This window comes from Sparus aurata, chromosome 6 (assembly GCF_900880675.1).
Source record: "Sparus aurata chromosome 6, fSpaAur1.1, whole genome shotgun sequence".
In the NCBI taxonomy this organism is placed as follows: domain Eukaryota; kingdom Metazoa; phylum Chordata; class Actinopteri; order Spariformes; family Sparidae; genus Sparus; species Sparus aurata.
This window is the reverse complement of record NC_044192.1, coordinates 23,580,176-23,595,195: the sequence shown is the minus strand read 5'-3', so window position 1 is coordinate 23,595,195 and position 15,020 is coordinate 23,580,176. Positions and strand designations below refer to the sequence as shown.

General features: G+C 37.4%; 1 protein-coding gene across 8 annotated transcripts; it reads right to left on the bottom strand.

Moving 5' to 3' along the window:
• Positions 1-126: 126 nt before the first annotated feature.
• arfgap1 (ADP-ribosylation factor GTPase activating protein 1) lies at positions 127-14,376 on the bottom strand. Of its 8 annotated transcripts, none has more exons than XM_030420131.1 (14): positions 14,143-14,376; positions 11,835-11,905; positions 11,113-11,222; positions 10,587-10,758; positions 10,274-10,374; positions 8,134-8,220; positions 7,926-8,040; positions 7,767-7,823; positions 7,636-7,668; positions 7,387-7,416; positions 6,572-6,628; positions 5,010-5,069; positions 4,415-4,470; positions 127-4,300 (listed from the first exon to the last, which is right to left on the bottom strand). In XM_030420131.1, the coding sequence occupies exons 2-14, from the start codon at positions 11,892-11,894 to the stop codon at positions 3,961-3,963; spliced, it is 1,278 nt and encodes a 425-aa protein (XP_030275991.1). In that variant the 5' UTR covers positions 11,895-11,905; positions 14,143-14,376; the 3' UTR covers positions 127-3,960. The 8 variants fall into 8 exon arrangements, 7 of the variants coding, with proteins under 7 accessions (XP_030275991.1, XP_030275993.1, XP_030275992.1 ...); XR_003984356.1 differs by having other exon boundaries at positions 4,217-4,300; positions 4,772-5,069; XM_030420133.1 differs by lacking the exon at positions 5,010-5,069 and having other exon boundaries at positions 4,415-4,464.
• Between the last annotated feature and the right edge of the window lie 644 nt (positions 14,377-15,020).

Genomic DNA, 15,020 nt, shown 5'->3' with positions numbered 1-15,020 from the left:
ATCCTTCTGAACCAAAGCAACCTGTTTCGCCTAACATTTTTCTATATTGTGTATCAAGTTTCCCTTACGATAAGGTCAATAAATGGCTCTATGTTCTGCACGACACAAGCAACAAGTGAAATATCATTCCAATCACGGCACAATACATTTTTATTGAGCACAGAAACCATGTGTACAGGAAAAATATCCACAGCCTCAACTGAGTAGGTAACACTGGCTCACCTCATGAGATGACTGCTGGTGAAGGGGCAAGCAGATGACTGCACTTAAACTCAACGTATTTAGCTCCATGTTACATCTCATGCATGACATCAAAAATAGTATTTCTGACACAATAGTTTCATCAACAAACACAGACATACCCAATCTCAAATGTTTCGACAGGCACAGACAGAGTTCACCTGCAGCTCTGGAAAGTTAAAGTTTAGAATCAGATTACATCAGCTTTATAAAAATGAAAAAAAACAAAAAACAACTATCATCTTATATCAAGACCTATGGGATGCATTTTTAGTCAATGACACACTCTGCAGTTTATCCATGATTCAAGTGTACCAATCACCTCAGGACATTCACCAATAAAAAAAAATTGTACAGTATTTCAGAACTATAAATTCTTTTACAGATTTCCGATCAGTGACTCTTCAGATATTTCCCTTTTTTATAATGTGAGAGATCCCATCACTTTTCTCATTCATACAAAAACAAAATAGCTGACATAACGCTTCAGAAATATAGGGAAAGCTGAGGGTGACAATATATCATTTGACATTATCTATGATGTTGATTTACTGACATGTACACCTCACTGCATCAGAGACACACTGGCAAACTGACATCAACTGAAAGCAATCACAGCTGTTTCAGGTTTATAAACACATGACCATACATGAGCACAGCTGCAGAGATTCAGCAACACAAATCAGCCAGGAGTGATCTTTTTTTTTTTTTTTTTACATCGTCACTGAGAACACACCAGCACCGCAGACCCATCTTTGTTGCTCTGCTTTAACACACTTCTTTCAGCAAAGACAAAATGAGCCACAGCAAACTGAGCCTGCTGTAAGAAACATCTACATCAAAACAATGCTGAAAGGTCAAGGTAAAAAATGCATGTTCACAACTGAGAAACTGGCAGTAAACTAAAGGTTTCTTAGAGGTAGGAAATGGGCAAGGTTTAAAGTTTATCCTTCACACGCTAAAATCGGTGACAGCTAATTATTATTTTTACCAACATGAGGCCCACTGAGTCAGCCTATACAAGTACAGCAACATTTAACAACAGAAAAAAACATCCAGCAGCTTTATTGCACTGGTATACTGCTCTGTGTGGCAGTTAATAACTGACTACCAAGCCTCAAAGAATGAGATGCAAACCAAACATATCACGATGCAGGTCTCCAGGTTCTGATTATGTTGGTCACACTTGCACCCAAAAATCTGTCAAGTGGGACAAAGCATTTTCATTGGTTGCACTGTCGCACCTGAAATTTTCAGCTATTAAACAATTGAGATGATCGCATTATAGTTGCAACTTTTTAATAATAATAATTTACGTAAAGACATTAAATCAATATGTATTATCGTCTGCACCTGCATGAAAAAGCTAGGCGCACCAGTGCAACCAGTGTGACAAATTAACCTGGAGCTGTGAGATGTCTTCTGATATTAGTTAATAACTTTACCATCATGTTGTAAAGTTTTACACAAATGAAGACAAATCAAACCATGGCACTGGAATTGGTATGAGCATAACTTAACTTGAGTTTAGTTTGAGTGGTTTGCATCATTTATGAAGACTGGGCATCTGTAGGCTATAACATGTACAAACAAATGAAACCTTCGAGTCTTTTACAATATGATAAAGTTAGAACACCTTATGTCACAGGGAATTAAAGGCCACATAGGGAAGTTAGGAGCTGCAAAATTTGCTAAGGTCTAAACCTCAACAGCTCATTTGAATTTCAGATTACCAGACTATTAGGCTTCTACAATACCCAATTTCACACTGAATACATTCCTATTTGTTCAAACAATTAGCTTCTTATTATACATTTGCATCTACAATGAACAATGTGAGTCCAGCTGCCATTTCATCTGACTGAGGGGATGCACCAGGTTGAGAAAATAAATACACAAGTGTTCGAGTGCTATGATGATCCAAGCAGCCAGCGTATAATGAGCCTGCTCGATGATTCAGATGTTAATATGAGTGTGAAGATATCTGTGAAACCAATTCATGATGATACATAAAGACCAGGGTGCGATAACACAGATATAGAGAGCAGCTCACCCAGAGTTGCTTCATATGAGATGAAATTTACGATTCAGTTGAGGTCACAAGTTACCGGCTCACACACAACACCATGCAGTTAACGATGTAGTCTACGGTCCCCATCTGCATCCAATTCTTGAGACACATTGCCATACTCGTATACAGTATATCACCCTGCAATGTGTGGATCCTGTGTGACATTATCTACAATAAACTGTATATACAATTTTCAGACGCAAGTTTTGAAAATAATATTTTGAAATTATGGATGAAATAATTGCCTTTACTCATTTTGCCATTACTCACTGTCATCTTTTTATGACAGAATGCAATTTTGCCAAAATGCTTGGGTTTAATGACTTCACAACTAGTCAAGTCAGCCTGTGCTCACTGTGAGAACTGTAATTTAAAAGTTGGCCTGCACTATATTTAAATGAAATTAAATCATTGAGGTCAGAGGGAAAAAACACTGCATAATATTACAATAAATTCTTGCCTCCCAAGCTGATTAATAATCATTCTCAGGTATTGTGACAGTTTATTATAAATAAATGCTTCTGAAGTAAAACATTTTAGCAAATTGTGTCATATTTTAAACACAAAATGATTAATTTAGTTTGACTGCAAGTAAAAAACTTTGCCATGAATATTTAAATGTGAATCACAGACAAAAAAAGTTGAACCACAGTACTGTATTAACCAATCAAAATTAAGTTAAACAGCTCATTGATTTTAATTCAATATATCAATTTTAAGAACAAGCTACGTTTTAGGTCAGCTCGTCTCCATGACACCAATGACACTGATACAATACACTATTTATCATAAGCCGATCTAACCAACAGAGGATCTCATATTGATAAACTTCATTTGATCAGGACATACTGAATAAATCTTTTAAGCATGAATTTTCTGGTCTTGATAATGTGACAATGTTGTTTCAGCAGCTATTTGCCTTTCAAACACCTGGACAATTTGCACATTTATAACAAAAACACCCACACAAACAAATAATATCATAAAGGTCACTGAGCCCAACTCAGTCCACGTTCGACTATTTTAATTTAAAATGTACATATCCACAACAATTTTGTTTAAGAGCATCCAATTTGTTCCAGTGGTTATTTGTTTTCTTAATTTAACACTTTCAAATCAATTTAACAAAAACAAATGTGCAAAAGGTCCAGGAGCACAACAAATCAACTTGACACACAGAAAATAATGTCATAGGGTTTAGTCAATCTACAAGGATCTATATTTACAATGTCAGATTTTCTCTTTCATGCAGCATTTTTTATCTGGTGGATTTATAACCAGTATCATTAAACCCCTGACACAGTATGAACACTGGCTCATTCACCATTTAGAGTACTATATCTGGGCAAGTAATAATCATATCTACACTGATTTATCTCAATTACTTTTATGGTAATTTACAATAAAATAAATGACCGCAAGTCAATACACTTGCACATTTTAAGAATACCAATTTTATAATGAGATCAACTTAACCCTGGGCTTCATTTACTGTTACTTGAATTTACAATAAATATATTTTGAATGGACTGAAAGGAACTTCGCTGACGCAGCGCTTTCCCTGAAAGTGCCAGTGAGATAACAGAGGGAGAAACAGAGGGGAAAAGGCCAGAGTGGGGAAAAAGGAGAGGAGTATAGTTGTGAGGTCACTACCAGTCTGCATTATCCCAGGCTTCCTCGGCAGGTTTCGTGGGACTCTTCTTCGTCTTACCATCCGCGTTCTCCCAGTTGTTGTCCCAGGCCTCCCAGCTCTCCTCTGTGCTGTGTTTGTTGTTGGATGCTGCTTCGGAGCCCCAATTGTCCCAACTATCAGAGCTCTTCTTTGCAGAATTATCTGCGATGGTCCAGCTGTCACTGCTGGGAGATTTCTTGGCCTTTAAGGAGGTGTTGCTGCCAAAGGTTTCCCAAAAGTCCTTTGAGACAGGCTGGCTAGAACTGCCCTGATATCCCTCAGTGGCATCCATGTTCTGGTAGCTCTCTCCAGCAGACCTGAACAGTCAAAACGCAAAGAAATGCTTGAACACATCATGCTGCATTAAAGAACACAGTGCTAAAGATTTTGTATGTCGGAGATTTATATTGTTCTGAAGTTGTTATTATTACCCATCTTCTGGTTTTCCCATGAACATATTAGTCAATTTTGCACCAGCTCCCTGAACCTAAAGAACAGAGAACACTTGAGCTGACAACATTTTTATATATTTGACTCTTCAAGAGTGAAAACATCATGACTTTGTAAAGAAACAAACAAATTACTAATACACAGTGTTTTACTGAAACAGAAAACTCAATGCCAAAGCAAAAACTACATTTTATAGATGTGACAACGGAAAGAACCTAAATACTATCAACTATCAATATTGAAAAAACAACAGATCATTCTGCAATTTTAATATTAGCAACAGTCACAGAGGCAGTAATAATTAAACTGAACACAGATGTTGGCTACCAAGTACTCACCACCAGATTTTAAATGGCAGCAAGAAAAATGAGAGATTACATTAAGTTAGCATTGTTCAAACATTCATCATCACAACAAAACCAGTCTCCTTTGAGGTTATGAGTGCATCTGCAGTTTAAACATATCTGCAGTAAGAGGCCCAGGTATGACCAGATAACTTTGGATCAGAGCGACTGTTCCTTGCTCAGGAGACTGGTTTTGCCTCTGTACAGCGTGGCAGATGTCTGCCCATCCTACCTTGGTTGCCAGCCCAGTCATGCTGACTGCCACTTCATCTAGCAATTTGCCATCTTTCACCTGGATGAGCCAGATTATCATTAAAGACGAATAAAAACAACAATCTCCATCCACATATGTTTTTTTAAAATAGAACATTTAGTGAGCAACATTTTGTATTTGATTGTGAGAAAAGTGATTTCTACCGATAATCAACGTGAGAAGACGGTTACATTTAGTTTGAGCCAAACAACAAAGAGAGAAAATATCTCCCAATTAATGCAGCTACAACAATTTCCAAAAGAGTAAGATGATTGTTACAAAAGCACATTCTACAGATACCTTATATCACCAATGCCAGCTGTACATTAAAAGACAAAATCATCATGTTTAATACCAGTCTCTCTCAGTCACTGGCCTTACTTCAATCACACCTAGAAAGTAAACCAGTACACGACAGGGTGAAAGAGATTTTTAACTAATTAAAAACTAACATTTATCTTCCTGCATTTAGATGTATAATGTTTTCTTAAAGCAACACACAACTAATTTCACAACATTAAAAGACTCATCCGGGAGCTGCTCACTTGACAGTAAGAGTTAGCGCAGTCATGTAGAAGCGTTGATGTGAAAACACTCACCATGACCTCAGGGATGGTGACATATTTTTCACTTTACACGTGTTGCTAAAAACAAAGCTTATTTTCATGCAAAAGCTCAAACACACTGAATCTGCAAAGCCAGTGAGCAATTAATTGTCAGTTGAGGAGCTCCGGGCTATGTCATCTAATGTTTACAAAAATCAAAACTAAGAAACCTGAGGACCAAGATCATTTGCCATGGATCAGTGAAGCTTGGTTTAAGTCCCCCTCTAGCCAAATGAGAGGTTGTTGTTGTTGTTTTTTATTCAGTTACCTTGCCAGATATATGGAAAATACATTTGGTCAAGATCTTTTTATTAAACATAGATTTTTGTATTTGTGAAGATGAGTGTGGCCCAGCTTTAAAGCTAAATTAGATTCTTTTTTATGTATAATTGGTATTAGGATTACTTAATACTTTATTCTTTATTAGGATTACTTAATGTATGATGCCAAATTGACATGTCTAAGGAAAAAGCTGGCTAACTTAATCAACATCCAAACCTTTTAAAAAACAAATGCATTCAGTCCGTTACTTTGAAACTATAAAGTGAACACTGAATGCCTTTGAAATGAGGCATGATATCTGAAGAATGACTTTGCTGCTCCTAAAAATATATAAATGTTCTTTAAGGCCTTGTCCAGTGACTGTGCCGAGAGTTTAAACTGACTCACATCCGTTCCCAAATAAACAGTTCACAGCTGTAAGCTTCTGCAATGCCCCTGCTGAGTCACAAACTGGGAGAAACAAAAGGTTTGATTTTTTTCTGCAACCTTGAAATCGCATCTTTTGTCGTTTAATGTAAGCTGGCATGAAGCAGATAAACTGGCACAGACAAGCGGTGTAGAAAATAGCACATTCACATCTGAAGCTGTTTATTTAGTCTTTTCTAAAGCGCTCTAGCCCACCACCAAGTCAACAACTTCAAACATCAATGTTACCTTTTCATGGGTAGGTTTGATAACATTCTCATTTAATGTCTGTCCTAACTCTGTGGCCTAGTAGGAAGTGAGAGGGAGAATTCACTTGAATGAAACAGAGTTTAACATTCACAGTAGAGTGCAAGACACTGAGCTGCTTGTTCTGCAGTTAGATGAAGTGACTGATCATTCCCCATTCACCATGACACTGAACGAGCACTAGAGGGTGTAATGGTTCAAATAAATAAGTATCAACAGTGAACAGTAAAAGAATTCATGCTTCCTTTTTTTACTCGCTAAGCTTGGCAGAGTTGCCTGTACAAATAATCTATCATCTTTCCTCAGATCGTTGACGTGTTGGCTTTAGAAAAAAATTAAATAACTGACGAACGCCTAAACACCAAAAAAGCCTCCATAAAGCGCCAACCTTCAAGGAAATGCACTGATATCCTAATTTGTTTACACACCATTACACCTCTACAGCGCTGTTAGCAGTCAACAAAAAAAAACTAATGCGTGAATGGATAACTTTTTATCAATGGATGTGAATGAACAGTGGATGAAACAGTTTCTATATTAAGGGTAGGAATAAAAGACCCCTAACCCACAATACAGTTACCAACTGTCTTTCACAGATTATCCATAAACTGAAATTACAGGTACCAAGACAGACACAATGCTTTGTTTCAAGATATCCAAGCAGAAGCATGTGAAGATGACATTTTGTTGTTAAAAAAATGGAAAAAACTAACAAGCTGACAAAAATCATAAAAATGTTAAAAAATAAAATAAACAAGATGCTGAAAAAAGCGCCATGCACCCATTATCTGCTTTACCGGTTCTGGGGGCGCTTTATAGCCCTTTAACTACGTCCAGAGAAGGCAAGAGATATTGAAGGTAGTAATACAGTTATTACAGCTTGATAGTGCACATACATGTTATCAGATTTACCAAGCAAAATGTCATAAAATTTGTAAATACACTACTATTGTAATCAAGTAATAGGGAACTACAAAGACAGTACATTTAAACAGTTAAATGCAATCCTGACAGACAAAAACCTTTGTTAGCAGCGTCAGTCTTACCTTTAAGGTCGCCTGGTTTGCCAGTTTTGATGTCTGTATAAGGGGAAAAAAAGAGAAAAATTATCATAATAAGATTTATTTTCTCAAAAGGTGAGTATATGATACAAAATGTATTGTGTAAATACACTTACATTATCTTTAGCAATGGAGGCAAACTTGCTAGCTCCAACTGTGAAACTGCTCCAACCCTGCCAAAAAAGGACAAAAAAGAAAAGAATGACTGTCACAGGTCAAGAATAAGTACAACAGAAAGTAAAAATCTACCAAAAGTTGTATACATGTTGACCTACTGAATAAATCGAAGACATGGCATTGTTTATGAAGTCATCCTCTTTCTTCTCTGGGGTCACTGTGTTACCGAAGCCAACGTAACGGTTCTCTTGATTCCCACTGTAACCCCCTCCGCTGACGAAACATAAAAGAACACTTTATTAAGAAAGAAACAACAGAAGAGTGCATTATAAGACATTTTAAAGAGTCTGAGTGTGATGTTCTTACCTCTGATATGAGTTAACGTCATCACTCAACCAGTCTTCAAAGGCTTTGTCGCTAGATTTCGCTGAGTTTTGTCCTGGTCCGCTGGAGCTATGGAAGAGAAAAATGTATTCACTGTTGTAATAAGAAAAACAAGCAAGCAACGTTTATTTACAAAGCACCTTTCACAGAAAACCAGTCACAAAATTTTTCACAGTCAATCAAAGTAAAATAAAAATACCACATCAAATATAGAGGGAGAACAGATAAAACACAGTAGTAAAACATGAAACCTAATATTCTACCCAAATGCCTGTCTGGAGAGGAAGGTTTTAACTGATTTTTAAAAGAGTCCAGAGATCCCAAGCATGCTGTGAGACCATCACTAAACTTGGAGGCTGCTGATTGAAAAGAGTGATCACTCTGAGCCTTGAGATGTGTCAGAGGACTTTAAGGAAACCCTGGGTGGAGGATCAAAGGGCTCAATTCGTGGTAAAGGGGTATAGAAGGTCACCCAAGCAACGTTGAGCCTGGCCATGTAGGGCTCTTTAAGTGAGCACCAAGATTTTAAAATGAATTCTGAAATTAACAGGAAGCCAGTGCAAGGAAATTAAAATGTGTGAAATATGTGACCATCTATTGGATTGTGTTGGTAGCCTGGCAGCATCATTTTGGACAGTTTGTAGGCAGTGTAATGAGAATTTGCTTAGGGTGGTGAGGACAGAATTACAGTAGTCTAAGCGTCAAAGATAACGCTAAAATCACTCAGACACAATAAAGTTTGTTGATCAACAGTGTCAAATGCTGTGCTTATATCTAGAAAAAACAGAACTGAACAATAACCAGCATCTGCAGCCACTGAAATATCATTTGACACTTTTATGATAGCCGTTTTGGTAAAATGTAGTTTAAGGAAAGTTTTTCAACAACCTTTTCTAAGATATTAGAAGGGCATGAAAGTTTAGATAGCAGTCTTTAATTTTCCTGAGCATGGAAGAACCCAGATTAGGTGTCTTCAACAAATGTTGGACAATAGCCTGCTTAAAATGACTTAGCACACATCCTGATAAAAGAGAGTGGTTAGAGATACCGATAATGCATGGGCCTATTGTGTTGAAAAATACAACTTTAAAAACAGAGTGGTGGGTAGGATATCAGAGTTTCATTTTTCCTAACAAGGCTGCAATATTACCTATGGACACAGGAGAAAAGGAGTTTAAGATGGATGGGTTGAAAAAACTCAGTGAGAGGACTGGATAAGGGTAAGATGTTTTCCCTAATATTAGCAACCGTCTCTAGTAAATGATGAGATTGTTGCTATTACAATCTCTTGTTAGAGAAGATTGGTGAGTGGGAAGTGCTGGGAGAAACAAAATTGTTTATAGTTATTATTGGAAGATATCAAGTAGGAGAATTAAGAAGCTCTCTCAGACTTTATCATATAACTCATTGACATTTATAATTTTAGAAGCAAAGTTACAATTAGTGTTGTTAATATAAAGATTAACAATCCCAAACCATGAGGATCTTTATCAGTTATAAATTTGCTAAGTGGGCCGGGCAGATGGTAAATCAGAATACAAAAGATGGGATTCAGTTTACCGATTCACACAGCCGCAATTCAATTCAGTTCTATATACTACAGCAAGACCACCACCACAGCTGTAGACCAGGGAGTACTGATAAAACAGCAGTCTGCAAGACAAAGCTCGATCACATATTCTACTGCCATATTTCAGTCAAAAAATGAAGTCCATACTTTCACTATATAAAAGGTGATTTAGGATAAATGACTTATTTCCAAACCATGCATTGATCATGGATAACAAGGGGAGGTAATGTGGTAGAGGGGCACGCAGAGGAGTGAGACAGCTGGCAGAGACTGTAAGTGAGGACACCGTTGTTAAATGTAAGCTGTAGTGAGGTATGTCTATCTGTAATAATGGTCTCCATGAGAAAGGTAACTGGTGAAAGAGGTAAAGATAAACAACACCAATAGGGCTAGCGGGTGGGAAAGTATTCAGAGGTGACATCATAGGTGGAAAGGAAGAAACCGGGAAGGTGGTGTGTACAGTAAACAGTCAGTACTGGCAGTACTGTACAGTGTAACAACTGTCCTGTATCTGACATATACTGGGCTGTTAACAATTTCTTCCACTTTTACCGATGAGTCGATGAAAGGCTGGTCTTGGGTTGAGGAGATGTCCAGTTTCTGGCAGAGGATGTGTCAATGGACCACTCCTTACCCTCTGCTAAAGTTGCAACCTGTCATATACAGAGTATATGAAGAATGAGGAGGAATCTTGGGAACTTTGGCAAGATAGAAATCTCACAGAGGCCTCATCCAAAACTGGATGGCAACAGATCTAAATATAAAGAGATCTATTGATTCAGCATGCACACTACAATTTTGTCCATCTTTCTGCAAGACAAATAAACACCTTTAAATTAGAGACCATTAATTATTTTCACTATACCTTGTCTCTAAAGAGCGCAGCAGCCTTGCTGTTGTATTTCTCCTGTAAAGTCCAGGTGGGATCATAATCATCTTGGAGTTCAAGAAACAGGCGGAATTTTCCATTTCCACCCGCCTTCATCTTCTCGAGCTCGATATCTTTCCACTTATCCATGGTGACAGAGCGCACAAAACTGCAGACAGGGCAGAAGATATCAGGCTGTAATGTTCAGGCGTTAATGAATGAAAGCCATACCCCGAATTCTGTGGGCTGTTCAACAATGCATTTCCACGTGATCTTTCACCTTGGTGTTCCAACGACACTTTTGAGTTCTATATAGTGAATTGTGAGACGTTTATATAAAGCCTCAGTGTTTTCCCTTATGATTTCATTTTTAAAGTTTGTCGAATCAAACAATACAAATCTGGAAACATCAATAAATGCACAATTAACTAAATGGTTATGTGAGATTAATAGACACCATACAGTGTAGGCTGTATACCATGTGCAACCTCATCAACACTAAATACATTTTTAATATTCTTACCTGAGATGTACTCCCAGGCCCCTGTGCTTGCCAGAGCACTCAAGACAAATCCAGATCCCATAGGTCACACTAACCCACTGAGGGTTGAAAGCCCCACACTCAAAACATAGCTGTAAAAAGAACAAGACATATTAGAAAATCAATTAGTTGACCTAATCTTGAGTAAAAACTACACAGAAGGATTTCCAGTAGATAAAATGACAAGCAGACTGACACTACAAAAAAAGGCAATTAGTTGAAAGCCTGAAATTTATTAACATCTTTGTGTTTTAACATTGTACAAGATTATTTCACACTGACTGAAGTTCTTGAGAGTGAAGATCTTTTTATCCTATTATAATAAAAACAAATCTCTGTAATGTAATCATGTACTTGATTGATGGTTAAACAGTGAGTTAGTCCAAGTATGTGGCAAGTAAACACATATTATGCATCTATTTTTAGGTCAGGAGACATTATATCTATCCTACTGATATTGCCAAAGATGCATGCCAACAAGATGTTCACTGGGAGCGATATTCTCCATTACAATGATTCCTGCCATTATTTGAACAAGGATGAAAGCGGGGAAATCTGTGAAGTCTTGTGGGAAGGTGCTACATTTCAAGCCTCCCAAGCACCTGCTACCTTCTATGTGAATAATAATGGTCCAGTGAGGTGACACTATTGTGAAGGGAAGAAGTAAATGTAAGTCATAAAACGAAGTTGCCTTGAAGACTTACATTATTCTCATCTTGGGTTCTCACTTCCTTCAGAACTCTTCTGGTCCTTGGACTCGCCATCTTGGCCCACACTGGAAAATAAATTTCTATTTAGTAAATAAAGCATAGTACAGAAATATTAGAAACAAATTATACTCCTGGGAATTAAACTGAACCCAAATTTATGTTGCCAAGCTACATCTTAAAGGAATAATCTTAAAAAATGGAAGCAAAACCAGAGCACCTTTTCAGGTTTAAGAAAGAGAATGAAAAAACAAAAGAAAAGACACCTTATTTGTGTTATATAAGTCAGTTTTAATTTATAAATTTGATCCAGCCAGTCCAAAATCTGGATGGTAGCAAAAGAAACTGTTGTGATAATGCCATCTATAACTAATTTGGAATTGCTCCATACACAACAGGCTTTGAGATGGACTGCTCCTCGCCTGGAAAGTGGATGAAAGCAGCAGTCTGCATCCATGGGAAGTGACAAAGGCTGCAGCAAACCTTCCCAGAATGATACAGGAATTCAGCTTTATATTCATTTAAACTGTGAGTTACTACTGACCAAAAGAAAATATATTTTTTTAAAGATTGTTATATACCTGTACATAAAAAAAGGTCACAAGTAATTGTTTACTCATTGGGACACTCAGTTAATCTTTGGTTTATATTTACTGGTTACTAAATTATTTATATAATTGTGTGTATAAAGTGTGTCAATAAATAGTAAAAACAACTCCATGGTGATGTTTTCAGCACTTGTTTTGTTCTAACAACTGTCCAACTACAGCAAGTCAGCAGAGACCTAAAACATATTTCTTAAATTAGCAGAAATCAGCGATGGTTGATTGTTAAGACAGATGACTATCAATAAAATAAATTGTTTAGAATTTGCATCACTAATTGTTACTTCAAAGGCAGCAGTGTGATGTTACAGGTACACATTCAGGAATGATGTCCCCACCTTTGGCACAGCAGTCAGAGTAGGAAAAGCACAGGTGATACTAATACCCTTAAAGGCAGGTGACAGTCATTCATCACTTCAGAGTAAATGGACCTAAACCAAAACATGTCACCTAAAGCCTGAAACAATGTGATTGTGAGTTTGGGCTACATAAGTAAAATTGATTTGATCGATTTGTCTAAACTAGGGCTGCACAGTAATATCAGTACATCATCTTATCCACTAATATAGGCATTAAAATTGAATACCGACTTCGGAGAGAAATCAACATCTCTGCTGATATGACAGGCCAATGACAACACAAGAGACTTTAAGTTTGGCAATCGGCCAAAATAATGTGTGACATGTGTGATGTTCTCACAGGGAGGCACTCTTCAAAAGTCCACACAGACGTTCACATGAATCTGAGGGAACACAATGGTGTTTTTACAGTCACCACCAATGCTTCTTTCAGCTATATACAGAAAAAAATGTTTCTCATCTCAATCCAGCTTTGGCAAATTTTCGTGATTTCTGGCAGTCATTTGATTGCTTTTGATGTATATTCCTTTAAAGGGGCACTATGTAATGTATGTAAAAGTTCAAATTCAGATTTTTTATAGTCAAACTCAGGAATATTTATTTTTCCATAACTTTCCATAATTGAAGCCAGAAAAGTAACAGGGTCCGCCAAATATAAACAAGTACAACATCATGAAATCATGTTGTCCTTTAAGGACAGTTTATTTATTCAGTCATAAAAACAGAGATAGTTTGTTTAAGCATTTTTTTTAAAAATCAGTAAATGAAGATCTTTCTCTTGTGTTTAAAATGTCTTCCCGAAAACTACATAGGGCACCTTTAACAAAAGTCCAGCTCGGGAGGACAGATGACAATTGTTATTTGTCAACAAAAGAAAGCTTGCTGTTTAAACAAACCAGATCGTTTTAATATGTAATTTTACTATGCTATGTGTCTCTTGAAGGCCTAGATGCAAATAACCGTGATTTTATACTTATTAGACAAAAAACAAGTTGCAAAAGTCTACCAGATCGTGTGGCCATCTCTCTCTTAGAAAGATCAGTCACTAATGTTTGAACAATTAAAGGTTTCGCCACAGAACTGCAGTCGTGTCAACGCTCCTCGACTCGTTGCTAACAAACAGTAACGTTACAGATGGCATACATCTTGTTCCGTGTATATTTAACAATGTGTGTCAATAGCATTATGATTGTTTGGAGATGCCTTGCTTCACTTTATTGTTGAGAGCTTGTTTTCAACTGGACATATCGCCAAATTGCACAAATTAGCATGAACTGCTGTGATGACTGACTGGCAATGCTAACGTTAACGTTAGCCGTGGCTAGCTATCTGATCCGTTACCTGTCTGTGATTGATGGGCAACGAAGACGCTGTTTTCAGAGGCTCTGCTGGCTCCGCCGGTAAAGTCTATGAAGGATTTCTCTGCTGTGGCGGAGGCACAGCAAATATTATACTGTCACAGGCTGTGTAAGGCCCACAGAGGTGTATTATAAAGCTGCTCTGCTGATGTTATACACCGGTAGCCATGTTCCTGTTTGCATACGTTGGCAGTGCAATGCATCATGGGAGTCGTTCTCCTCCGCGTCCCTTTTCTTCTTCGTCTCTTTTTATGCACTCCGTCCCTGCTGCCTCCGCTGCTTCGGAGGGTAAACGCGAAAGTGAACCAGGCCATGATGTACTGCATCAAGGTAGCCTACATTTTTATAAAAAGACTACGTCGTAGCAACCCATAAAATCAAAATTAAGTTTGGCTACCGACCCTCAGTGACACTTCTTAAACATATTGTGAGCCAGAGTTAGCAGAAATTAGCTTTTTCTGGGCTAAACTTAAACTACTACTACTTTAATTACCTAATGACCTTTTCGAGTAGTAAAGCACAGCCAGCAATTTAACATCTTAGGAAAGCAAAGATGTTTGATATTAATATGAATAACCTTAATGACGGCTATATTCTGTTCAGGTGTTTCAACCATTAATGTTACTGAGCTAGCATGCACAAAAACAGGACCCTGAAACTGAGCTAAAATTAATTTAGTCATGGTTTATTTTATTATTCACACCTGGGGTGTTCTTGCTGTCAAATGACAAAATGTCTTCTGTGAGAAAGAGTCCTTGTATCACTGTCTTTGACTCATGTAAGGCGCTTTCAATAACTCTGTGTTTGAAAGGTTCTTTACAAATACACTTGCCTTGCAATTACAATTGTAATGGACACATC